Source organism: Drosophila suzukii, chromosome 2L (assembly GCF_043229965.1).
Source record: "Drosophila suzukii chromosome 2L, CBGP_Dsuzu_IsoJpt1.0, whole genome shotgun sequence".
NCBI lineage: Eukaryota > Metazoa > Arthropoda > Insecta > Diptera > Drosophilidae > Drosophila > Drosophila suzukii.
In genome coordinates, this window is record NC_092080.1 from 15,049,749 (window position 1) to 15,076,317 (window position 26,569).

A 26,569-nucleotide genomic window follows, 5' to 3' on the forward strand; every position below is an offset into this window, starting at 1 on the left:
CTATTTACTTATCATCTTTTTTTCGTAGCCCTCCTTTTTTACTCGCTTGTTACTGCTCTGCAAATAGTGTGGAAGCACTTAATTGTTTTAATTGTTTAAATTTGTTAATTTCTTCTCCCTTTTGTTTGGCATTACTTCCATTAACAGAATTTACTTTGGCTTACTAGGTTTTCATTTGGGTTCTTCAATTTGTTTAGTAACTGTAGACTTTACATATAATTTAACAGCCGCAGGTTTGGCTTCGAATTCTTAAAGAAACCAAACTAGCCTTGCTTTCCTTATTTGATTTAATATTAATTAATTTAATTTTTAATCCAACCAGTCCTTGTGCAGGTCGTGATCCTGCGAGTCTGCCCTTCTGCATAAAATAATAAACCAAAAAATTAACGGAGTGTTCTGATATCGACACAGATCTGATCTGTATTATGGACTAGGCCGTTTCTTGCAAAGCTAATATTCGAAGCCAAACTAATAACAGAAAAGTGGATCTATCTTAAAATATTTATTTCAGATAGAACCAACAAAACGTTTTTTAACTAATAATTTCCAAAACTTTTTTTATAAGTAACTAAGTTTAAAAGACTTCGCATGTGCCGGATAATTTAAAATAGTAAGAAATTTTGTTTTGAAATTGGTCAAAGGGTTATATAAGTATAAACATAATCTGAATTCCTAAGAAGATTATGGTCTCTCAATGGCTATATTTATTATATAACAGCATCTCTGAAGGCGCTGCATCATAAAATAAGAAAAACCAAGGGATTTTTAGTCTGTCCATATACATGTCGAGGTTTCTGGAAACTATAAGAACAAACAATTTCATTTTGGAATAGTTAAAAGTTGTTGATACCCGCTTAGTAAGGGAAGGTCACTAAAAGGAATGGGAGCCTATCAAACCTTTTAATGTAAAGCACATTTTATCCTTATAACAAAAACATTTAAGACAAAATATTTTAAAGAATCAATATTCAGAAAATAAGAAAATGATTAATGATAAAAAAAGACATATTAACGGTTTTTGCTTTGTTTTAAGAAAATCAACACAACAGGTGCTCAACCAGAGCCAAGTCTCCGAGTTTTTTATGGTAAGACACTCGACCACACCCTCTTCCTGGACTTCGTTTCAAATTAATCAGTAAAAATGCCGTAGTGTGATAACATAGCTCATTTTATTAAATTGTATTCTTTAAACTTCGCATGCCGTAATATTTATGCTTTCTATCTCACACACTAACAATAAATATATATTTGTATTTATATTATTCTTTTTAGAAATGTATGTAGGTTGTTATGGTAATACAGGATGTCCCGTGTTTGTTGTGGTGTTTTCTCGTATTGCACTAACTGGCTAGGTATTGTTCATATAACAATTCTCTTTCTGATTTACAATATAACACATTTGAAAACTTTGAGCTGTATAAGTTATTGAAACGTTTGTAGAGGATATAAAGTTACATTTTCTCTGTCTTTGGTGCTTCTTAAGTCTTTGGATAGAGTTCGGAAATTGTTATAACAGGCTAGAGAAGATGGAATTGCATTTGTTGCTCCTACCACAACATTAATTTACATATAAACAGCCACCCGTACATACATATGTAATATTTGTAAATTATTATCAATGCAACATGTAGATTCTCTACAAAATACGGAATGTCTTTCTACCACGGCTACCAATATATTTATCTAATTTATTTGTCTTATTATTATTATATATTTTCATTGTTATTTGACGTTTGTATTTACAATAATTTAGTGTTTAGGTGTTGTTGTCGTGATTTATGGAAGGAATTGAATGGTTTAAAGCTCGAAAATAAAGTGTCAAAATGCTAAAGTATTTTTAGAAAAATGACAGCACAGTTGCCTGACTTTTTTATACATTTACTTTTAATTTTGCAAGGCATGTTTAATTTGATTGCAATTCGAAATATTGCTTTTACAACTCGTGTCCCATTTATTACATTTTTTGCATTGTTTTTATTTTTTGCTCTTTTAAAAGTAGTGTTGAGAAAATCTACTTGCATTTAGTTTAGTGTGAGGTTGTATTGTTGTGTGCTAAAACGTGTTTTGTTCCCGCAAAAGGTGCGGGGATATCCTTAGTGATGTGTTTGGTTTTATTTGCTAGAAAAGTGTTTGAGTTAACTATTTAATTGATATAACTGGCGGTGCTTAGTTTGATTATTATTGATTTAGCGGTTGTGGGCTGACGGCCATCTGACCACCAATACGGGAAACATCAATCCTTGGGGAGACTTTCGAGTTTTGTGCGCTGGCCACATTTGTGGGCTGCTCATACTTGCTTCGAAGGTCTACACTATATACTCAATACTTATAGAATTTTACGTCTGTGTTACATAACTATAAATTGTCAATGCTTGCGATGTAAAAGCAACATTTATTATGGTTAAACTCGCTGTTTAATAAATAGGTATAAATAAGTGTATAAATTATATTGCAACTTGGATTGTGTACATAGAAAATTCGAATTAAGCTAGGTAAAATAAAATATAAAATCATATAACAGCCTTTGGTTAAAGTTAGATTAACTCGATTTGGATACAATTATTGGACCGAAACAAGAATAAATAAAAGCATTATAACTAACTACGTTTAACTTTTACCAATAAAGAGGGTAATATGGTTAGCAGTAATGTGTACGCATCCCATCTCATTTGTCTAATTGTCCAACGAATTGGTTCGCAGTTGACTGTAGCACGCCTGGCACACCCTAACTGGCTTTAGGATTCGAAGACGCGATATTTCCGACTCGAAGCGACTGCACTTGTTGCAGAACACTTGACCGCAATTGCGACAATGATGCTTCCTCTCGTAAAGTGTAAATCTGAAACGAATTGATAATAAGGTTAAAAATAATTTACAACAGATGGAGTCATGGAGTCTTTTGGGCAGCGATCGAAATATAACCTATTATAAAATTTAAAGGATAATGTAATAAAAGACTAAAACAGTTTGACAAGTAGAAATAGTAAAGTTTAAACATCTTTAACAATTTAAAGAAAGTAAAGAATTTTCAGTAATTTATATTTATAATAACTCACTTGACGTGGCATTTGACACACTGATCAGCTCCCTCATCTTTCAGCCAGTGATCGGCAACTCCTCGACCAGGCTGTTCCGTAACGCTCCACGAAAAGATACGACCTCGTGCATCCCCTTTAAATTATTGCCAATTTAATAAATGAATAAAATTTATTTATTTTGGTTCATTATAATTAAACACTTACCGACATATAAAATCTTGTGATCTTTGGATACCGTTAACGCTGTAATACTAGCAGGTTCAGCATTATCCTTGCGATCATAAGCCGTATGCATGGTTAGCTTAGATCGGAACATTAATTGACGTTGCCATCTGAAGCCTAAATACACATAGAAAAATATATAAATTATTCTCAGTTTAAAAATATTTTAAAGTACATTTAACTTTTAAAATAATGCTATCGCACGTAATATGGGAATATATGATATTTAAATATAAACTTACCTTTTCTTAGAATTTGGTCGCCTTTATGCCTGTCGTTGTCTATTAAAACGAATCCGTCAGTCAGGCTCGTATCTGATTTGCTTGGCCTTATAGAATATTCATCTAGGTAATCGTAAAAAGTTAGTTTAAGATACACAATCATGTGGACATTCTTACCTTCATTGGATTTGGGATCACAGCTGCTGCTCTCCCCTTCAACAGTGGCTGATTTCATTTCGTGCAGGGACTTTGCCCCCGAAATGGAGCTTTTTCTGGGCTCACCTTCCAGATCCGCTTTAGCACCTGCTGACTTACTCGACTCCAGGCTATGCTGTGAGGCCTCTGAAATGCTACTTTCCGAAGCGGATTTGACAATCTCTGCGGAATAAAAAGTACCAATTAGTACAGACAAAATCAAAAGGTAACGTAAGCAAATAGTCTCAACTAACCCAATTCTTCCTCTGACTGCGAAAGGCTTCTTATTGGCTTAATTAGGCTTATTTTGTCGTCCTTATTGTCTTTGCCTTCCAAAGAGACAGAGTCTGGTTTGTCTTGCGAGGACACCTCCGTGCCTCGCTTCAACTTGCGATCGATGGGCACCTGTGTGTGCTCCAGAGACCACATCTGTGTACAAAGAGATCTTAGATTATTTAATTTATTAAAAACGTTGTGCGTACTCACCCTCACCACACCGTCGGTTGAGCCCGTTATTACTACATTCTGCTGGTCCCACTCGCGGATCTGCGAGAAGGCCACACACAAGATCTGCTGCATGCGATCCGCACTGCCCACACATGTGTTGACCATAGCCAGGGCGTCGCCATTGATGGACCACACGTGGAGCCAGGTGGCCGAGCAGGTGGCAATATCTCCGGTAAGCTCATTAATGGCCACGGCAGCCACCACACCAGCATGTCCTCGCAGCTGGCGCACGAAGGTGAACCGCGTCATGTCCCAGACTATGGCCGTGCCGTCCCGCGATCCGGACACGATGACATTGTAGGCCGCACTGGCTGCTAGGCAGGTGACGGCGTCGGTGTGCCCGTGCAATGAGTGCTTCACAGCAAGGCTCTTTCGATTCGCATCGAACTTCCAGATAGTCACCACCGAACTGGTGCCGGCCGTGACAATCATCTTGGCATTGGGACAGGCGCAAGCCAGAATCTCGCTCGAGTTCTGGGCCGATGCTTCGGACACGAAGGATGCCCGGTCCGTGTCGTAGAGTCCTACGCGGAGTGAATGGTCGGCAAAGCCCCAGGCGATGTACTTCGTGTACGAAGGCGGCATCATCACCTTGTTCTGCTCCACAGCAAACACCGTTTTGTCTGGTTGCAATATTTGACCGACTGGACCTTTCAGCTCCTTGATGGGCTGCAGACTGGGCTTAAGGTTGTCCAGGTTATGGAAGAACAGCCGGTCGGTTTGAAGCACTGTGCTATTGCCCTGGATCAGTGAAGTAGGATCGATTAACGCCGAGTGACGAGAGCTGCCCATCTTTTTGGCAGGATGCGCCTTTTTGAACAGCTGCTTTGGAATCTGGCCAAAGTTGTTAATGAAGCCTATGGTGGCATTCTTTTTGAGTGGATCATCAATGCTGCAAAGTAATAAAGGAAATGTAGTTTGATTAATAACTCTTTCAACAATAATTAAATAGTTTTGTTTAATTACTTGTAGATATCCACGTTTCCTTCGTAGAAGAGATGGTGAAACACATTGACGGCATCAACGGCGGCTGGTCCCTGTTGCTTGCATCCAAAGATTAAGTCAATCCACTGCAAGTAAAAATGTTAAATGATGTCACGATGAAAATCAATCATCACTTACCAAATGCAAATGCTGGCTGACATAGTCACACTCCAGGGCGCTCCTGTGAAGTCGGATGAACTCCCTTGGATCGTGCTTGGCCCACGGCGGCAGGATAACGTGGTTGAGGGTCTCACCATTCTGCTTGGTACCCAGATCGAAGCTGTTGAAATTGCTGAGGAACTCGGGCAAGTAGAAGAACTCTGGGATGAGTTCCTTGACGTCGGCCATGTTCAACTTCGAGGCAGATAGCCAGGCCTCCTTAATGCTATGAAACATGCGGTCCGCAAGATCGAAGTGTCCGCCCTGCAGCTTAAGGAATGGCTGCGAAAAGGGCTCCAGCCTCACCAGGTACGAGCACACAATCATCGCTGAACTGTAATGGGTGCCGTAGTGGTATGGAGGGGTCTCGCCATGCGGATCGTCCCACTCCTTGAAGCGCTTCTGGAATTGTTCCAGCCGCTCCTCGGCTTGGGCTCCCATGGGTCGCGAAAAGTCTCGGAAGGTCTTCGGGTTGGTCAGATCCAACTCTTCGGAGTCGTAATCGGCCAGGATCCAGGGAAAGACGGGGTACTGCATCAGGTCGTTGTAGCTGCGCCCGGCCAGCGTGTTCAGGTGCATAAGGTACTGGAAGTTGGAGATCTCGCCGCGCACCCACCGCTGGGTCACCGAGGTCTCGCCGATCAGGCCGCTGAAGATGCCCGCCGTTTGCTCCACACTGGCCGTGCGCTTCTGTCCCGCCACGGACTGCTGGGCGTTGTCGTTCAGTGCAGTGGCCAGAGCCAGGAACCGCTGATTAACCTTGTTGCGCACCTTGCGCGGAAAGCTCAAAAGGTAATTGCGTCCGTCTTCGGAGAACACCTCCAAGGCAATGGGTTGGAGCAAGTAACGCCGCTTGTGCACCTCACGGATTTCCTCGTAAGCGAACTTAGAGCACTGCCTGAGCTTGTGGCTAACGGCGCGGGAAGTAGTCGAGCAGGTTCCTCCAGAGTTGGGAATGATCGGCTCATAAGCGCCTGGCGGTAGCGTGTCGATGTCCCGAATCTCACGGTTCTTCAACAACGTAAAGCCATCCACAATGTAACAGTGTTCCTTGCCGAACAATAAAAGTCCCTCAAAGGTGTCCAGTCCCTGGACCCTAGCACATCGAAACATAAAGCTGATCTTCTCCTGTTCTTCTAGTAGGCGCAAGAAGGTCTCATTATCGCTGGTCATCGAGGTGTCTTCTTCCTCCTCGTCATCCTCTGGGGCATTACCATCCACTGACTCCTGCGGTGCTGGTCCATGACCGACAAGCTTTGGTAGAGCAAGCGGTGGAGGTGTTGATGTTGAATTGCTGGTCTCCAAACGATGCGAATGTACCGCTTCCAGCGAACTCTGCTGTTGCATAGCATGGTGATCCGCTGCCTCGGCCAGGATGCGCGGCTGCTGCGGACCGTGCAGTGCGTACGTCTTGCTGTCCAGACTGGAGGCTACCTTGTATTTCAGCTGCCTGTTGTCGGCCAGTTCCAACTCCGGTCTGTATGGATAGTTCAGGTAAAAGACATCGTTGCGCATCGTCTTCTTGCGCATTCGGTGGGGACCCTCGGTGGTGTCCAAAATCCACTTATCCAGTGAACAGCTGCCGGTGGGACCCCACAGCCCCCGCTCACGGGTAAGCTCCATTTCCGACTGCACCCAGTCCTGGTAGACGTAGCGCTGGGTATGCTGCAGCATCTGCTGGTATTGCTTGGCGCGCAGGTCCAGAAGATCCTTAATAAGCTGCACATGGATGCCAGTAGACTCATAGGCAGCCTCGCGAGTTAGGGTCGATCTGGTTCGAACCAGCTCTTCCTTCTTGGCTTTAGTTCGACTGGTGAAGCGTGACAATCCGCCGGTGACCTTCAGGATTTTCGAATGTAACTGGGTGTGCAGTTCCCAGGGCACGCGGTAGGTGGCCTTGCGCTCCGCCTCCACATAGGTAAACCATTTAGTCGAGGCCAGCTCCATTACCTGCTCACGCGTGGTCTGCAGATCAGGTGCCTTGGAGTTCGGCGGTGGGGATGTGAGGGAGACTTTGAAAACCTCCTCGATAGCCGGCTTCTTGCAAACGTACAGCTCCTCCCAAACGCGAAAGGCAGCGCCAACGATCAGGTTCCGACCTTGCAACTGGTTGAGGTCTTCATCTTTGGGCTCTGACGTTTCCGTCTGCGGATTCACGTGCCAGGTGGTATTTCGGCTGGTGGCCGGCTCCAGAACAATTTTCATGTCGGCAGTTAGTTGCAGCAGGCAGTATGTGAGGCATCCAATGAATTCTAGCTCGTGGTTGCCCGCTCCAAAAATTAGCAGACGGTGCTGTATGATCTTGTGCAGCGCCTCCAGCACGCTCATTTGCTCGGCCCGCGAGTCGTCGGTGGGGCGGGAGAGCAGGAAGAGAATGCTGCGATTCAGTGAGTGGTGGAGTTGCTCCAGCGACAACGATGAAGATCGTCGCTTGGCCTGTACGATCAACTTTATAACAAAGTCGAAAATGTCGTGCGGATTGCGGGCGAGGCAGCCCTGCCACAGCTTGTCCACGATGCGGGTGGTTAGGTAGAATACGTTTGGTGCGACCTGCTGCATCTGGCTCTGTAAGAGAGGCACTAGAGGTAGGGCCGCCTGTTCGCCCACAAGCACGTCTGCGGCCAGTAGGTGATCCATTAGGGCGATGATGATCTGGGTCTGGTATTGAACCTGCAGCGGGAGTTCCGCCGTGTCCGGAGCTGCGTCCAGCACGAGATCAATTACCGCTGTAAGCTTTCCCTGCATATTCAGGCCGAGCGAGTCTACGACGATGACGCGCAGGAAGTCGATAATGCATTTGCACACCGGGTGAGTGGTTAACTTGGGCTGCGGGGCTCCATGCAGAGCTTCCGGTGGTGGCAAAGCAAAGCTGGTTCCCGTATCGTCTGTAGGGGTGGATGCTCCACTATTTGGCTCAGAGTCCGCTGAGCGAGATGTCAGTGGAAACAGCACGGCAACCAGCGAGGTGATCACATCGCCAGACATCATCACTGGGGCAAAGTCGGCGAGGTTTTGATACAGGCTGAATAGGAGCTGTATGATGGTTTCCGGATGGCTGTGTAGCCAGGGTGCGCACTCGCCACCGTGCACGATCCCTCGCACCATAGCCAGAAGAACGCACACACCTTCGGGACAAACATTGAGTTTAGGCAGCTGCGTGTTGGCGGAGACAGGAGCGCCCCAAAGGAACGACCAGACGCGGTCAAGATCAAACTTGGTATGTTCCGTAGCCAGCACCTTTACAGGCTGTCCCATAATCAGGGCGGTCATTAGGAAGTACAGTTCCGGTACGTCCAGGTGATGATTCATTAGCCATTCAAGAAGCTGGAAGCCTGAAATACATTTAAATAGTTAGGTATATTGCTTAACTGTTAGAATAATTGTTTTCAGACGGTTCTGTGCTCACCTGGAATATTCAATGCTGCTGCTCGTACCTCGCCGGCAATCTGTGTGGGTAGATGTTGTATTGTGTTCTGTGGAGTGGCTACAATGACGGTGCCAGTGCCATTCGTGGGACGCTGGTTAAGCTGTTGGGCTCCAAGGCCCATCATTTTCCGCTGTGACACCATCTCCGTGAATCGAAGATAGCCGCCATTGTGGGTGGCATCCCGAAAGCGCACAAGAAAACTTTCGTTGGCACAGATAACGACCAGGATGCGCACTGCAATGATGACAGTCGTAAAGTGGACGTGCGGTTGCATGAAGAGTAGCAGCCAATCCATTCCCAGAGTCTTGGAAATATCGTCGCAGATCACATAGTTCACGGTATTGCGTGGCGTGAATAGAAGTCCGTGGAGCAGAGACAGGCAGCGATTGCGCAGGTAGATGTTCTGGGCCACGCCCCCATCCTGATCTTCGGCAGGATTCTTCATGCTCGGTAGGAGCACGGCGCGTTCCAAGCCTCCGTTATGAGCCAGTGGTAGCTTGGCCGCCACATACTGACCAAAAAGCAGCAGGTCGGTGTGCCTCGGCTGACCGCCCAGCAGAGTCTCCAGCAGATTAAAGAGGATCTCTCGAGTTGAGTGGTCTTGGATCTGGGTGATGATGTGCAGCAATTTGACTAGTAGCTGGAGGTCTCGCATGATCTTTATGTTCTGCTTCTTGTCGCTAGATTCTACCACCAACTCCAGCAGATGCTCCAACAGGGATCGCAGAAGTCCGTTCGGTGCGTTATGCCAGATCTCTAGGTCGCACAAAAGGTCTTGGAATGCAGTCACATTTGGAATGGATGACATGTCCTGTCCGCTGTTCACAGTGCCGACTAAGCCAAAGGTCAGGTGCAGTATGTGTGAGTTTAGCAGATGCTTTTTCTTCTTGAAGAACATGCCCAGCGTCTGATAGCATCGCTTCCGGTCCATCTCTGCTTGGGCGGCACGATTGCTACGTACCACGCAGGTCAAAGCCTTGACTCCTGCATACAACGACTCCACGTCTTGCGCCATGGCTATGATGCCGAGCAGCACGTTGCAGCCGCCCACTGTGTCGATCATGGCTGAGACTGGATGCGGGCTGAAGACTCTTACTCCCAGATAACCGACGACCACGCCGCCAAGGGACCGTCCGGCCCCTGCGAGGTGTCCAGCGGAGTTGTGCAGAATTCTGGAAGACCGAATGATTATTAACCTGTTCTAGACTATTTGAGGGGCAACCACCACTTCTACTTACTTGATGGGCGTAGCATTCTCGTGAGAGTTCATATTCAGCTGCTTGGCAATGCTCTTGTTGTCCGCCCGGCTGTACACTTTGCGAATTTTGACCAGCGTCAGCTTGGACACTGCCTTAGCGTTAAGACCCAGAAGGACGCGATCCTCGGGCACTAGGGGCACCAACGACTCCGTCTGTTTACCAAGCTGAGGAGCTTGCAGCGAGCCCATATAGTGAGGTCCCAGTTGGTAGATGGTCTGCACCGTCTGCTGTGTAAGCACATCTTCGATCAGATGGCAGACGCCTTGCTTCCAACAGAGTCGCGAATATCGCCGCCATATTGGAGGCGTACCGATGTATCCAAAAATCTGTGTGGCCGACGTGAGACTGGCGTTGCCCGCTGCCGGATGCTGGGCGATGTAGTGCAGCTTCTGGGTATGCATGGGCACGCCGTCCAAGTAAAGGAACAAGCTGGAGTTCTTCAGAACAGCTCGGTTTAGCACAACGACCAGGTTATGCCATTGGCCCTCATGCAGAAGGTCGGGACACCATATGCGAGCGATGCCGTCGTCAGATCCTTCGGGCTCCCAATCACCAATACCTGGAAAATTGAAATATTTAGTTGCGGGCATCTGATTTAAATAAACTTAATGTAATGAATTGTCAAGGACTCTCAATCAGGATACTCCTTTTAACCATATTTTATTCAAAAAACCTGAAGGGCCAACTTACTTTTTCTGGGCGTGACCAAAGTCTCCTGGGTGGAGACGACTATCGCCTTATCCCGCGCCGAGAGTAAAATGGATAAGCATGCCAGGTTTTCTTCACGCGGATTGTGAATAGTCCTGACCAAGGTAAGAAGCCGGACACAGTGTGGATCCGTCTTCGGATCTGAGAACTTTTCTACACAGAACCAGGTGGAGTACGTAAGACCTGTCTGCGGGGGAAAGATGCGATCGCCTGCTCCGATGCCTCCAATGGTGTTCGCGTCAATGGTTCCACCGGCTGTGGCCGTCGCTTGGGGCGCCAGTGAGGGCAAGTACAGACAACCGAAACCCTCCGCTGACATGTCCAGCTCCACGAAGGGAGGCAGCGTGCTTGAGCCGTGGGCACGGAAGTCGCGCGGAGTTGTCATCGATACCAGAGTCTTGATTCGAGTCAGCGGAACGGGTCCGCCCAGCTTGTATGGCTGCTGAAGATCTATATCCGCACATGAGAGCGGTTCGCCTAAGCGCAGAAATTGGCGCAACTCGGTGGGCTGCAGCGCCTGGGCGGCAAGACGCTCCAAAATGTACTGCATTGGTACGTGCAGGGGATGAGACTCCTCCGCCAGCGCTCTCCGCGTCAGCTTGAGCAGCTTCTCTGCCAGTCCGTGGTCGCACATAATCTGCTGGTTGCGCTCGCTTCGCACCAAGGACTTGATGATTTCGCTGAGATATACTTGCAGTTGCACCGCCTTCAGAGGGGCTTCATCATTCTCCACGGCGGGTAGTAGCTGAAGCATACAAAGTACCACACCTGGGTGTACTATCCGCGGTTCGGGACTGGGTTGCGTGAGGTTCAGCTGGCTGGGATGCACTGGTGCCGCCAGCTCCTTGCTCGGAGATCGCAAAAGCGCCGGAGGATCGCTGAAGAGTGTGATGATGCCATTCAGGTTTGGCGACTCGAAGTTGTCTAGCGCAATACTGTAGAGTAGCCGGAATACGACGCACACGTAGGACAACGGGTAGGGAACGTCTTCAGAGAAACTAGGAAGATAAATGTATAAAGAATAAATGCTTATAGTGTAAATCATTTCTTAAGGTACTAAAAACAATCTGACAAACTTACTTGACGCCTAGAATGTCCCCGCTGAAAATCTCATGGTAATACTTGAGTAGCGACTGCTGCGGCTCATACACGCCTGTGAAGTCCTGTAGAGCAGACGATCCCCCAAAGCATCCTAGCAGGCGAAGAGTGTCGCACAAAGAGCTGCTGCTGATCTCCTGGTAGAAGAACTTTGCGTTGGCCGGCTCAAACCGCATGGCCGTGGCCAGGGTCTGGAAGACTATTTGCAGTAGCAGAATGAGATCCTGTTGTGGAATGTCCGGTTGCGGTCGTGCCATGCTGCCGTCCAGAGACACGAAAACACTGGTGACGTAAACAAATCCACCGACTTTGCGAAATACGGTACGTGTGCGGTGGGAGTCTTTTAGGCAGCCGAGCAGCATGTTTAGTATCTGGATCTTGAACTCAACCTGCGATGGGCTGACGCTGTGCATCAGCGAGAGTATGTGCAGCATGTCGTCGTCTCCACCTACGGACAGAATCAGTTCCCTGACGATGCCGAGAGCCTGCGGTCTACAGTGCTTGAACTTTACCAGCTCATGGACGCACTTGGCGCCACCGTATTCACGAAAGAGTTGGGCATTGTTACTGGCTCCACCGCCCAACAGCATGGTCAGAGCCTCCAGTACATGTTTTCCCATCGTGTCCAGCAGGTCTTCCTCCGCGTCACCTTCTGGCTCCACCACCATTGATTCATCGCCCTTGGTAATTTTCTGCACATGGGATGCGTATCGTATAAGGCAGCCCACGAAGATCTCCAGAATACCCACTTCACGGTAGACGTCTTTAAAGACAGCGTTGTGTCGCAAAATATTTAGCAATGTCTTCAGGCACAGAATGCTGCAGGGCGTCGACTGGTTGTGCTTCAGCAAAAGCGAAAGGCTGATCAGCTCCTTGCATGGCACAAAGTTCAGCTGGAAGACGATGAACTCCAGCATGTCGTAGAACTTCTCCTGAATCTGTGGACTTTTCAGATGTATGCGCTCCGCGAACGTACTGAGCGTGTGCTCCGATTCCAGGATGAAATAGTTGGCGTTCTCTGAGTGGTACACCCGCGAAATTGCGTCCAGGATGGTGCAGCATAGTGCGGGCGTCGTGGACTTAAGGAATACGTTCTGTAGCACCTGAAAGGCGTACACATTTCGCACACACGTCTCCCGTGAGGTGGCCTGCGGCAGCTGGAAGTTCTGCAGCTTGAAAGCCGTGTTGAACTGCGAAGCTGGCGGTCGCAGCTCGTAAAAGCCACACATGCACAACGAAGAGATCATCAGAACAAGATTACGTACGGCTGCTTGAATCTCCAGCGATTGGCTACGGTTGTTGTCAAACCTGAAAAGAATTAATATTTAAGATGTGCTTAAACTGGAAGTTATAAAGCTTACTTTAGCAGAAAATCACTGAGAAACACGTAACCCTGAGAGGCGCGAAAATCATCCATGAGTATCTGGGAAACCTGACTAGAGTCCTTGAGAAAGCAGAACACGGTGACGAACATCTCGACGATTTCCAAAGGATTCCCAAACGTCAGGCGTTGCATGTTGTCTACGCACAGCGCCATGCAGCCCTTGGCTAAAAAGATAAGGTTAGATTTAAAAGTATTCTGTATATTTATGCCGAATATCTTGATTCAAACGCAAGCTAACTTTAACTCTTTACTTACAATGTATGTAGCTAACCACAGCATCGGTCAGACCGTTTCTTGATATTCTGGTTAGGATTTCAGCTGCATTCTTGCGCCACACAATGTTGTGGATGGGACAGGGCGACGTGATGGCCGAAAATAGCAGCGTCAAGTCATCCATGCGGGCCAGTTCCTCGGCGGGATAAGGGTACGAGCAGAGCTTAACCAGCAGCTGCACAAACACCTTTTGCAGGAGGGTGCGCCTTTCGTGGGCGTTAAATTCACTGACTGCCCCTCCGTCGGCTGTTGGCTCATCGTCCTCTATTATTGGCAGGTCGAAGAACAAATACAGGCACTTCACCAGTGTCGAGGGAACCGCTGCGGCAGTCATCACCTGGAATGGTAGCAAGTGAAAGTATTAATGATTTTACAATACAATGAGGAAAGTATTAGGAATATTCTGATCTGAAGAAATCGTATTTTAGACCTTACCAAAGGCAAATGTATACACAAAGCGACAATTTTAAAAGGTCCTGAGGATATTTTAAGCTTTGGATTCAAGTGAAGTCGAACATTTCACAAGCAGAAAATGATGAAGAATTGAACGTTGGAATATATTCCAATATTAGCCTTCTGACGTGGATATTTTCATCAAGTTTAAAATAACAATTATATTCACAAGATCGGAAAAACCGATTTGGATAACATTTTTGATTCACTATCTTTTTAAACATATGCCAAAACTAAATCCCCAACTATTTTCGACTTGAATTTCACTGTACGACTGAGAAATGAACCAGGTTTGGGTGTTCTTTAAGTTTATTGAAGTGGTGCTGGGCAGTGTGTGCATGTTTTTCCACATGCGGGGCTCATCCTACTGGCCCGAGCGTATTCCGCACGTGATCCTATACTGCGCCACCTTCTCGTCCTTCACGATGCTGGCCGCACTGGGTGCATTCCGACTGATGCTGGCCCGGAGTTCGGTGCTCTCCTCGCAGCTGCTGCTCACACTGAGTGCGGTGATAGCTCACTACACCTGTGGTGTGCTTATAATGCGCACCGCCATGCTGGATCCTCATCTGGCTTCCATGAATTCCACCATCGAGTACCTGGAGCATCCGCACTTCGCTCACTGCAAACAGCAGAGCATCGCTGCGCTGATCACAGGAACCATGTACCTGATGCACATGTTCCACGTCTTCGACCTGCTGATGCGCATGGAGCCGGGCGACTGGCGGCTTCAGGCGACGGGAGGCGGCTTCTTCGAGCAGTCGGACATTGGAGCTGCCGGGCTCTTTGTGCTCTCCAAGCCGGTGGACGACTTCTTGTGCCGCTGCTGCAGCTGCTACTTCAAGCTGGCCCACTCACAGCCCCTGTACTTCCGGCCAAACGCGGAGCAGGAGCAACCGCACATTGTGGCTCGAATATGGCAGCTACTTGGCGAGATGCGAAGAAAGTTTTTTTCACTGCACCAAGTCCAGAGCGAAGAGAGTTTTATGTCCACGCCGACTATAACCACTAGTGAATCGGAAATCGCACCGGCTGTAACAGAGTACGAGGCTTCCATTGAGGAGGAGGCCAATAAACGACCCCGAACATCCCTGAACTGGCGTGGCACCAGCGATTCCTCCAGCCTTTGGGCCAAGATCGAGGACAGAAGCACTCTAAGTTCTAACAGTCAAAACAGCGAGGCCACAATGAGACCGGATCAGATGGATCGCAAATTGAGCCGGCGATCAACCCTTTTGGACAACGAAAAAAGAGAAAAGTCTGAGATCCTGCTGGTTGAACAGGGTTCGAGCTATGCTCGCCTAAGGTCCTTGAGCAATGCTGAAGTGCTAAATAAGCCGAGAGATGAAGGACAGATTGAGAATGCTGATGAAAAGTCACCCAAAGAGTCAAGAAAGTCAACCCAGGGAAAGGAAATAGAAGCTTTTCCTAAGTCTAGAGCTCATGTAAGAACAGATCCACGAGTTACTTCCGAAAGTGAGGATGAAAATACTCGGGGTACTTCAACAAAGCAAACAAAAAGAGAGTCGGCACTAGGCAAATGAAAACCAAATTGTTATTTTTAAACTTTAAATATTAAAATGCAAACCAGTTTCTTTGAATCTGAGTTATTAAAATGCAGACATTCAGAAAGCAATTAAATGCAGCATACCTGTATAAGAGAGACGTCTCCATTGGCCAGAAGGTTAAGGGTTGCCAGCAACATCCATCCGCTGCTGGTTTCCTCCGTGGTCTCCACCTCCAGAAACTTGACGATGGCAATAGATGCCGCCTCCGTGCTCTGGTTGGAGGCTCGCTTCCGGATTTCGCTGACCATGAGACGGGACACCTGCTGGCAAAAGGCGACCACGTCCCAGAACTTTTCGCTCATGTCGTTGGCCGGACAGCTGCTAAAGACCTGCAATGATGGGGAGTTATTGGCCATGTACTTTATAAGGATTGGTTCACTCACCTTGCAGAAGAGTGGCAGCATCTCGTACAGCTTGGCATCGCGCTCCTGCTCGCTCAGCGGTTCCCTCGGATGGGTGTATTCATTGAAGAGCTTCTTCAGCGTGTTGAGGCTGACCAGGACGCGGGCGTCCATCAGGGCCTCCTCGGTCGTTCGTCCATTGGCCGCGGGCACGGTTGGAGTCCTGTTTCCCTCAGGAGTGCTGTTGTTGGCCGTCGAAGAGCCACTAGTGCTACCTGCGCTAGCCGCTCCGCGCAGCTTTCGCATTACGTTCATCTTTGTGTTGATCTATTTGCGGCGTTATTAATCTGCAAGAGGGGAAAATCATTAAAATTTATACATAACTATTTTTAAATAAAAGGATTTATTATCCAGCGATGCGATCCTTAGATACACTCTGTAACCGTTGAACATCTTTTTGAAACATAGTGATATACATACATTTTCCTCTGAGCAACTAAAAACTAGCTAGTGCCCGTCTATAAGAAACAGCTCCTCACTGATTTTATTGTTACAATTGACTTATTCATTACTCATCAAAATTTAATGAATAATTTATAAATGTTACACTCGCCTGACTCGGTTTATATTTTATACTTCAAATCGAGGAATGCTTGTACTTCTATAAATAGCTGGGTGCTATTCGGTTTAGATGAATAAATAAATATGTAAATCGGTTTGGATAGTTAGCTGATAACCGTAAAGTTGTAGTGTCGGATAAAACTATGGACATTTCAATAGATTCGTATATCTGCGTGGATTTATAGATGACTATCCATAGTCGATTTTGATCATTTTCGTGCTGATAAACTCTACAATTTCTGAAAGTGGATATGATATCCGAACAGGATTAACTGAACATTCTCTGCTACTATATTATCTTTTCGACTGATAAGAGTTTGTTTTGGTGTTTATACTTAAATTGACATCACCATATTATTTCGGTTGTATAGTTCATTGCGGTCACATATGGAACTTTGCTGTTTTGTACATGAGTGTTAAATTTTTAAGATTTGTTTGCACCACACTGATACCATCACAAACACTTTCAATTCAGCAAATTAAGTGGTTCTCAAATCTCAACACCGCACATTGTAGTTGGCATTATTGCTTGTTTTCGCAGCTATTCTATTTCTGATGCCGCCGCTTTAATTAGCGGCCACTGGAAAGTGAATCATGCGATAAATGCCATCATTGTGGGCGATTCCATACGATTATAAGTATAAGTATGTATGTACTTTTATTTACTTTTTGGGAGTGAATGAACGTGCGAACGTTGCTTCTGCTTCCAGTTTTTGTTGTATCTGCTTTAGTGGCAATTGATATGCATACACAAAAGAATACCTGAAACTGCATATTATTTACATTGTCAGCAAATATTTATGTTTGAGCGAGACAGCTGTTCGAGGTTTACTTATTGCGCACTTGTTTGTTTGTTTGTTTACTCGCACTTCCTTTTCAAGTGCTGCTTTGCCATCGCTCTCTCTCTTTTCGGCCAACGCATTTGGGCCAGCTAACGGACGCTCTGTTGTCGTTGTTCTTGTTTTTCGGGCTCCACTTGGCCCTCTCATTCGTAGTCGCTCTTTGTTTTGCTCTGGTCAATCGCGCTTCACGACAGTTTTATTGATTTTTCTTCCTCTCTCACGTAGGCTACGCTCTCTCTCTCTCCGCCCACCACCCCTTTCGCCCACCAGCAGACAGGTCGAAGTTGAAAATTTTCACAGGCACTTTTACTGCTTATTCCGCGTATTCATCACTTACGATTACTATCCGTCGCTAGCATTGTGCTTCCCGTGTGAGTTTTCACTATTTTGGGCTATTATTGCACTCGATTTACATCTTGTTTTACGGCTGAAAAAGTGAAACAATTTTTCTCCAGCTTTTCGTCTGTACTCTCTTTTCCGTTCTACGTTTGAGTGTTGCGAAGCGCCGTTGGGCGATCAGCTGTTCGCAATTTGCAACCACCGTCGCCAGTGCTGATTAGGGAAACCAGCCAGGGCTGCATTTGGGTGAGTGATCGGCGGTCTGGTTTATGAATTCAAAAATCAACGGAACTGATAAGAGGGGTTTCCTATTTTATTAAATGAATTTAACTGTTAAAAAGTGAATACCTATGAAGATATGTAAAACAACTGGAGTGCGCACAGATTTAAGTTTTAAGGTATATCTAAGCATGGTTAAAAGTTGGGATAGATTGTTTAAGGAACTAGGATATGACCAACTTCTTTGAACTAAACATCCCTAAATAACAGTAAGGAATTAGAGTAAAACGTAAAACTCAATCAATATATTCCGCTATTAAACAAAATCTGCAATAAAGTAAGAGTCAATTAGTAATTCGGCATTAAAATGTAAAAACCGATAATATATATCCTCAATATATTAATATATCCTCCCCTTTTTTTGCTTCTAATTTAATAAAAGGTATTCGTTTTGAGTAGTTGTACCAAATTATTATTATCAGATAGAGCAATCCACTCTTAATGTTCTAAATGTTTGCATTGCAAGTTAAGTTGTCACTATAAAAATAATTTTATGAGTGTATTCCCATCTACCAAAAATAATTGGTTTTATTTTGCCAACAGCCATTTGATTTCAGATATTGTCTTGACCAATATACAATATATTTGCCAGAATCTTTGTTGATTCTGGCTAGGGGTTATTAATATTTGTGTTTGCACTTCCACTTGTTATAATTGTCAGAATCAACAGATATTAGTCAGATGTGACAACAAAATTATTTGCATATTGATTGAGCACTCCATGTGCCGATAATGATGCAATTTGTTGATTCATTTATGGCCAGATCCTGATGCGACTTTATTGGATTTGATTGGCAAGGCAATCAAATGCAGCGCACGTCCGTCTGTCCTAATTTCACTGGTGCCAATACCAATTCCGACCGCCTCCAAATTTAAATGCAGATTAAATTTTATTTTTGAATCAATTAGGGGTGCGAAAAGAAAAGGCGTGCCGTGCTAAATGCTAAATATTTACCCAGCTGTCTGGACGCGTTTGAGTATTATCCTGATGTCCGACGGTCTCGCTCCCCAAAAAATAGTTTGCTTTTGGGCGTTGGCCCCGCCACACCCTCCACACCCCTCCGTGACATGACCCCACTGACCCCTTGCGTGACTGCTCGAGTCCACCCGCTCCCACATTTCTCATTTTTCCAGCTAGCCACACAAGTTTAGCTCAGGATCCCTAATGCTTGTTTGTATGGCAAGGCATTGGGGATTGGGCACTCCCGATATAATATCTCCCCACCCAGACAGGTACTTTGCGTACTTTCCTGTCTGCCACCCCCGCAAACGAAAATTTTCTGGGCCAGGGTTTGGGGGTAAGAACTGCGTCTGCGGCAATATTCTAATGGATTTTTCGTTTCCAGCTATAAATAGGCGCCTAACAACTGACAGAAATTGAAACAATATTTCAGATGCTTGGAAGGGGTTTACCAGCAAACAGGCATTCGGCAAATTGATGGTGATACCCTGAACAAAAAGGTAGCAGCAGTACTTAATGGCCACGATTTAGAATAAAAAACATTTAACTAATAGATGACGGAGGGTCAAGGACCGATTTGGAATTACGATTTATTATTCAGCACAGTCAGTGCCGATTTACAGCTTTGCATAATTTGTTTGACGCTATCAATATAATATTTTCAGCTGAAAATAAGATCGAAAAACACTCAGAGGATTTGAAAAAAATTGTAAAGCTGACAGAAGCGACTTATCCAATAAAAATGTAAGAACCAAAATGTTTGCTATAATTAATGCAAATCTTGTCAGTACATTTTAATAGAAAAATCCCTAAGTGTTTTTGATTTTAAAATTTGGTAACAACTTAAGGCAAAAAAAAAAATGTTAGTATATTGTAAATAAATTAGAATTTTCTATTTGAAATGCTACCATAAAATTCCAAAAGGTTGCACCAGGAATTTTCTTTAGATTATTTTCTAAACATATACCCTCCTTTAAAACGTCAGCACCCTTCATAAACCAGCTCTTTTTCAAAGCCCAGATAATTCATAAGAGAAATACACACCTAGCATGGTTTTAGGAGGATTCCCTTGAGAAATGTACCCTTTTTGTATATTGTCGCGTGTTGCTTTTATACATGGGGCTTAGCTACCCTCCCATTGTGGAATTTTTTAGAACCTCCCTGCTTGAGCGGCTTTCGCAAAATTTAAAAGTGTAACCCCAAAATCATTTTTACGGCATTCATGAGGGACTCATTTAGGGGGGGTTCCCCCGTTTTTTTCAGAACGAATAACTTTTATTCTCGTTTCGACGTCTCTCCACTTCATCACAGTGCTGTTGTTGACAATGAGCGAAACATTTTCGTATCGAAATTGGCAAGAATCCAGGCGGGGGAAAAGGATATTGTGGCCTCCACTCCCGAAAGGCATGAATATTCATTCCTGAAGATGCTTCAGGTTGCCGAGGATTTGGGGATTAACATAAAATTTCATTTGATTGTGTTTTGGTGAAGATTTTTATGGGATATAAGGGATTTTATATGGCAACTAACTTGTTTGGGGATCCGATGCAAAGATGTCTACTGAAATCTCAATGGGCCATAAGATTGATGGGAATTGTTTATGTTATGGCCAAGGATGCCAGGATTTTATAGCGTTCGTTCGTGAATAAAATAAAATAATTATGTGTTAATTTTGATGAATAGTAAGTAAAATATTTTAACACTTTATTTAAGATCATTTTCATGTATGTATGTAAATATACAACTTAGTCTTATTATACATAGGAAAATTGGCATTTGCATAAATAAACTAGGAAGATAAATTGGCAGGGGTTCAATACAATACCTAAAAAGCATTTAGATTTTTTTATTGGCTGAAAATTATCTAACTCATCAAATGAAACTTATAACAAATGAGCTGGGAGGAAGTCGTAAAAATACAAAGCTCTTCACAAATCCACACAATAAAAAAACGGCGATTATCCCACTGCAAACTGTGTTTTACGATGCAATTCGGCCATGATGGTGGTACAATATAAAAGATTGATGAGCTTTCTTTGATGAGCCTCAGTCAAGGTCGTTCCACTTTTTTTGGGTGCCGTGTTCTTGTTGATTTTTTGCTCTGAATGCGAGTATTTGCCTGCGAAAATTTTCAAGCAAATATGAGTTGGGTAAACAGGCAGATAAAGTGCTTTGAGTGCTATAAAAGGAGAAATTAACGACGGAAAGAGGCACAGTTGCAGCATTGATTTCATCATGAATCGATTGGTGGCCATATTCAGTTTTTGCTTACTTTTGGTGGCAGGATATTCGGTGGAGGAACCGCAGGAGTCTCAGGTAGGATAAAAAAAAATATGTTAGTAAATGTATATTTATAAGTACAGGTTCGGTATCAAAAAAGAAATTTACTTAATAAAAAAAATTAAAATTAGAATAAATTTGATAACATTTTGTGATTTAATATAATAAGAGTACACAGATAAAATTGTGACGTTCTCATCTGAGTTGAAAATGTTCTTAAAAATAGAACGACATTTTTGAAGTCCAGTCAGTAGTGTATCCTTATCAAAAATTGGATCAGTAAAATCAACTTCACTTTTCTCTTCTCACCATTTTGTTCTAATATTGAGAACATTAATACCAAAATGTACCTACACGGCTTTTAAGAACGAATGTTATCAATTCAAGAACAATGTATTTGAATTTTTCCCTCTGTGTAGCTAACGACCTGTCATATATACTTATTGATAGACCATCCATAGAAATAGACATTTTATAATATTCATATTTATATGCAAATATTTTCTTTTCTGAATTCACATTCCTATTCCCAGGAGCTGCCTGATAGCACAACTCCTTGGATCGAAGAAGGCTTTCCGCCTGGATCTGTAGAGCTCACCGAGTTGGTTGTGCCCACAATCGAAGAGGAAATAACAGATGTCCACAAGATAAACTGGCTTCCGGTGTGGGAGGAACAGGAGCATCCAAGATTCGCCCGTGAAGTGGTCGAGAAGCCAGTTGGCACTACCCAGACTCCTGAGATCTCGACGCTCAAGGAGACGGTGGAGGATGTGCTGCTGCCCAAGGACAACAAGGAGTGCCCGAACAATGCCGAGCGGGGCTTAACCAATCTCGTCCGGGTGGCCCGTCCACTTCTACCAGTTCCTCGACTGAGGAACATCCTGGCGAATGCACTCGAGGATGCCCAGGTTCAGGATTTGGTCAAGTTGCTACGTAGCGATGGCCTCAAGGCACAAGTGCAGCGCCTGAGAGCTACGAAAGAGCACCAGGTGCTGCATGATTACATCTGCCGGAGGCTGAAACTGGATCCCTCCTACCATGTGGACTTTGTGAGGGTGTTCCTCGATGTCAACACCTTCGACCCGCCGACCAGTAAGCTGCCCAACCGCCGACCGGGAGTCCGGGGACTCCTCCTGGACATCCGCGATGCTCTGCCCCGCTCTGTTCTAAGGGATATGTACCTGCGACTCTACGCCTCCGACTCGGAGCTGGCTAGTGCAGTCCGTCTTATCCGTGGCTCCGAGTTCCGCCGAATTCTTCGGGATCTGCGCTCCGTGAAGGAGTACCGTTCCCTGACCGCCGAGCTTGAGAAGGCTGGTGTACCTCTGCGCCAACTAAATCAACTGGTGGCCAATGCTTTGGGTTGGACCACCGTGGACATGGGCTCCGAGACTGTCATTTGGAGTGTTTAGGTGGGATAGGTGGCTTCATCTGTGCCAAAATCTTTAACTTTCAGTTTCAAACAATCTACCTAAAAAACTATCCTTTCATCTATGTATTTTCATTGATTTCTTAAAAATAAATTGAGGTGTTTGGAAAACTTTGATATAATTAAAAATGTTCTTTACTTTTTTCTTTACTTTAACTTTCTTTTCCAAAACCTATTATTTTTATTAATTTAAATTTTATTTAAATGTTATTTTAGGATAACTTATGCAGTTAAACATAAAATTTTCTTTTTGAAGTCTTAAAAAATATATTTAAAATTGAGTGAGAAATGAAGTACAAGAATTTGAGAGTAGAGTCATTTTTTTAAAGCTTGTTCAATGCTATTCACCAGATATTACAACCAATTAACACAAAGCCGTTGCTTATTTAAGGCGATAATTATAAAAGCATCATTCTTGAACAACTGAAGAATTCGCGTTTTGTATTTCTGAAACGAAATAACTGAAGGTTATTATATTATCTTACTAATGTTTATATATATAAAATGATTAATTAATTATACAAAGACTGCAGAATAAAATGGTTTTATTTGTGGAGTTTTTTAATAAATTAGAAGTCACCCATCAGAAGAAGATGGGCTGCATCTCCCCGAAAGTCGGCAGCAACAACTGGGAAGATATACACATAACTCATTCGTCTTCCAGGGGCAGGCGACCGAAACCACTTCAAATTCGTTCAGGGTCAGAATCATTAGGGGAATATATGTGGCAGTCTATTGTGAGTTGCGATCTGTTCTGGGCCGCTGTCGCCGCATGTTGCCACCAATTGCCACGCGGCGGATAGACAACAAACAAACTCCGAAATTGCTGCCACACATGTCGACGTCTCCCAAGACTTAATCATCCGTGGTGCTGTCAACGCGGACTTCTAATCGAGGCAACAGTTGCCATAAACAAATTGCAGACAGATCGGACAGACAGTGGCCAACGGCAGTGGATGTATGTACTATAAATACGACTCTAAAAAGGGGCAAGTCGCAGCTATGTTTACGGAAATACGCGGGCGATTTTTTATTTGATTTACTCCGACAATCGGAGATGCAAGCTGAACGTGTCCAAATAAATAAACATTTTTTTGGAAATATAAAACGAGGTAGAGCCACCGCTCGATCGATAAGCCAGATGGGTTCTGATAGTGGTTCGGATTGCGACTCTAATATATATATATAAATTGCATTGCATCGCGCAGAAATTGAGACACTTTCGCCAGATTGCCAACTGCAAATGATAAGTCAGTGATGAAAGCGATGGACAGGGCCACAATTGGGTCAGTCTTGGCCAATAACTTCAGGTAGTTGCAGAGCTAATGAGCGGTATCTGTTATTGTTTGTTGTACATTAAAGTGTTAAATGTTACTCAGTTAAGTTTAGTTTTTTATTCATTGTCTTGGAAAAGAGCATGGTAGATAAGAAACATTTTCCTCAAGGTCAAGAAACTTAATCTTTCTTGATTTAGTTTGAAAAGCTAATTTCGTATTAAATTATTAAAAAAAACCTTATAACAGAATCTTGTATATTAAATAAAATTTACAGTCAGTTTTTAAGCCTTAGGTAGTTAAATTAGAAATAAGTATGGAGTTTTACTTTAGTTAAACATATATAATCAACTCTTTGTTAAAGTCGAGTTATTTCCTCTTTGTTTTTTGAAATCGTTTGTCTTTCATAAAAACTTTATTTTAAAGCCAAAACGCCATTTTAAAAATTATACTCTTAAAACAAATTTTTCACCAACATTTTCTGAGTAATGAAATAAGGAAACCACCTACAAAAGGCTTCATTAGCCTTGTGACTTAAGTTGGTTTTTGAGCTTTTCCCTGCTCCAAAGTTCAATTGTTCGCAGAGGAGTCGCCAGTTTTTCCATGGGTCAGTCTCCCTTTAAAAGCGTTTCTCAAAATTCCGACAATTGCTGTGCGGAATCACTGCAACGGCAACGTTTTTCTTTAAACCTTTTTCCTCAACCTTTTGTTGCAACATTTTCGTTCCGCCATTCAAACTCAATTAGGGGGAGTCGTTCACCTTCTTTGCCAGTCTGTTGTTGTTTGTCTTTTGTTGCTCAGGGCCCGTCCCTGAGGAGTGTACAAAAGTCGGGAACTTCCAGAAACCCACCCACACCTTGACTATATAAACTCCATAAACTCTAAAAAATAATCTCTATAAATATCACAACTTTTTATAAAACCATTTCTTTTAAAAATCATATCAGGCCAAGAAAGTTTCAAGAATTATCTGAAAATTTGTTGATAAACCCACACAGTTTTTAGGATATTTAGTGAATCTTATATCAAAGAATTAAAGTTTTTTCTTATAAAGTTTTCACTTAGACACCAATACTTCAGTGTTAAAAGTGAATTTGTGTAACTGTGATAAGTAGAACTTGGATTTTGCATATGATTATATCCTTAACATTTGTCACTAAGCTAACTTTGTTCAAAAATTGTATTATATATATTATTATATTCTACGAAAAAATCAGAATTAGATTTTAGCTTATGATATTATGATGATAGGATATGATGAACAAAAATATTATCTGACTACAGATCGCTAGGTTAGAATGGTTAAGCGAAATAAGTGGTCCAGTGATCAGTGATTTTGGTTATGCATATTTTAGAAGTACAGATGGATAGGGTGAACCTTGTTCTCAGTGTAGCGGTGTGCTCCACTCCACTTTCAACTTTACGCTTCGTGCTTTCGGGCTGTAGTTGTCGAAGTCGCTGGCAAATTTCCCCCTTTCTGATTTCTGGGCTGCAAATGCAATTGCAGTTGTTGGCAGAAGTTGGCAGAAGGCAAAAGGCGACCATCTGAACACGCTTGGCCGAGCCGCGCTAATCTCGCAACTGTTTACCCACGCCAACTGTCAGTCTGGCCAAGGCCAATAACCCCCTGTTCTCGAACTCGCACTCGTACTCCAAAATAATCCGCGGCAATCCAACGCATATTTACCCCACACAACTGACAATGCTCAGATCGGTTTTTCAGTTGGTTTTTTTTCCAGCTTTTTGGGGCCAAGAACTCTGTCCAGTTTTTGGCCATCGTGCGGCTTTTTACGTCATCGAAATGATTGGATGGCAACGTATCCAAAGCGGAGGGCCTGAAAAACTCGGGCCACGCCAACGGAAGCCATTAGAAGAGGCTGGCCAAGAACACGGAGCTTGGGTCCATAGACCACGGTTTTCTGGGAGGAGGCAGCAGGCATTCCAAGCAATTAATAATAATTTCCGCTGCCTCAAACAAAAAGCAACTTGGAAGCTTTTTCTCGTTCTTGTTGCCACCGCTCATGACTCTATTTTGCAGATGGGAAATGGGGAGTGGGGACATGGAAGGGGTGTGGTCCAAACTCAAGTTTATATTTCCCAAGAACCAGCTAAAAGTTTGTGTTGTTTGTCTCTGCAGCTAATTTGGACTATCTAAAGCTGTGAAGCCTCAGATCTCAGAAAAACTCACTAGCTTGAAACAATTACATAAAAAAACAACACATAACACATTCTTATTCTTTTTTGGATACTTATAATGTATAATTATTATACTTATTTAGCCATAATGTGATCTCAGAAATGTTAAATGTTAAAGATAGATGTGGCGATCGTCATGACCTCGCGGTTGATAGTATCAAATCTCATTTACTTGTATGTTATTTTACTATTTATCATCAAGTAGCGACATATTGTTTTTTGTCCACACTTGCTGCTTATACAATTACACTTGTATTATACGAATATTAGGTTATAAGGTCAATGCGATTCAAATAAAAATTATTTTCGTTATTAAATATCTTTTTATTAGAGGCTCAAGTTATTCTTCGACAACAAGCGCATTCCTAGGGCCAGTTCTTTGGACACTATAATTATTTAATATAGGATGTCGGACTTCTCGGCTAGCTTTTCTCGTTTTAACAGCAACCCCTATATTAACAACTTTGGACTGGGCGTTACGCATATCGACAATTCACGCCTAATGAATGGG

At 43.9% G+C, this 26,569-nt stretch overlaps 3 protein-coding genes across 3 annotated transcripts; 2 read left to right on the top strand and 1 right to left on the bottom strand.

Annotated features, from left to right (window-relative positions):
* Nucleotides 1–1,150: 1,150 nt before the first annotated feature.
* On the bottom strand, nt 1,151–17,796 carry bchs (WD repeat and FYVE domain containing 3 bchs). The gene is made up of 18 exons (XM_017085842.4): nt 17,638–17,796; nt 15,880–16,184; nt 15,580–15,825; nt 13,458–13,812; nt 13,180–13,366; nt 11,801–13,126; nt 10,703–11,718; nt 9,992–10,571; nt 8,733–9,925; nt 5,306–8,658; nt 5,150–5,253; nt 4,163–5,075; nt 3,931–4,105; nt 3,659–3,859; nt 3,503–3,604; nt 3,243–3,377; nt 3,057–3,171; nt 1,151–2,839 (listed from the first exon to the last, which is right to left on the bottom strand). The coding sequence occupies exons 2-18, from the start codon at nt 16,150–16,152 to the stop codon at nt 2,674–2,676; spliced, it is 10,440 nt and encodes a 3,479-aa protein (XP_016941331.3). The 5' UTR covers nt 16,153–16,184; nt 17,638–17,796; the 3' UTR covers nt 1,151–2,673.
* On the top strand, nt 14,161–15,526 carry LOC108018311 (uncharacterized). Its single transcript, XM_017085854.4, has one exon. It carries the CDS (start codon nt 14,210–14,212, stop codon nt 15,470–15,472), a length of 1,263 nt encoding a protein of 420 aa, XP_016941343.3. The 5' UTR covers nt 14,161–14,209; the 3' UTR covers nt 15,473–15,526.
* A 3,316-nt stretch (nt 17,797–21,112) lies between the features above and the next one.
* On the top strand, nt 21,113–22,668 carry LOC108012172 (uncharacterized). The gene is made up of 2 exons (XM_017077469.4): nt 21,113–21,195; nt 21,693–22,668. Exons 1-2 carry the CDS (start codon nt 21,115–21,117, stop codon nt 22,569–22,571), a joined length of 960 nt encoding a protein of 319 aa, XP_016932958.3. The 5' UTR covers nt 21,113–21,114; the 3' UTR covers nt 22,572–22,668.
* The last annotated feature ends 3,901 nt before the right edge of the window (nt 22,669–26,569 follow it).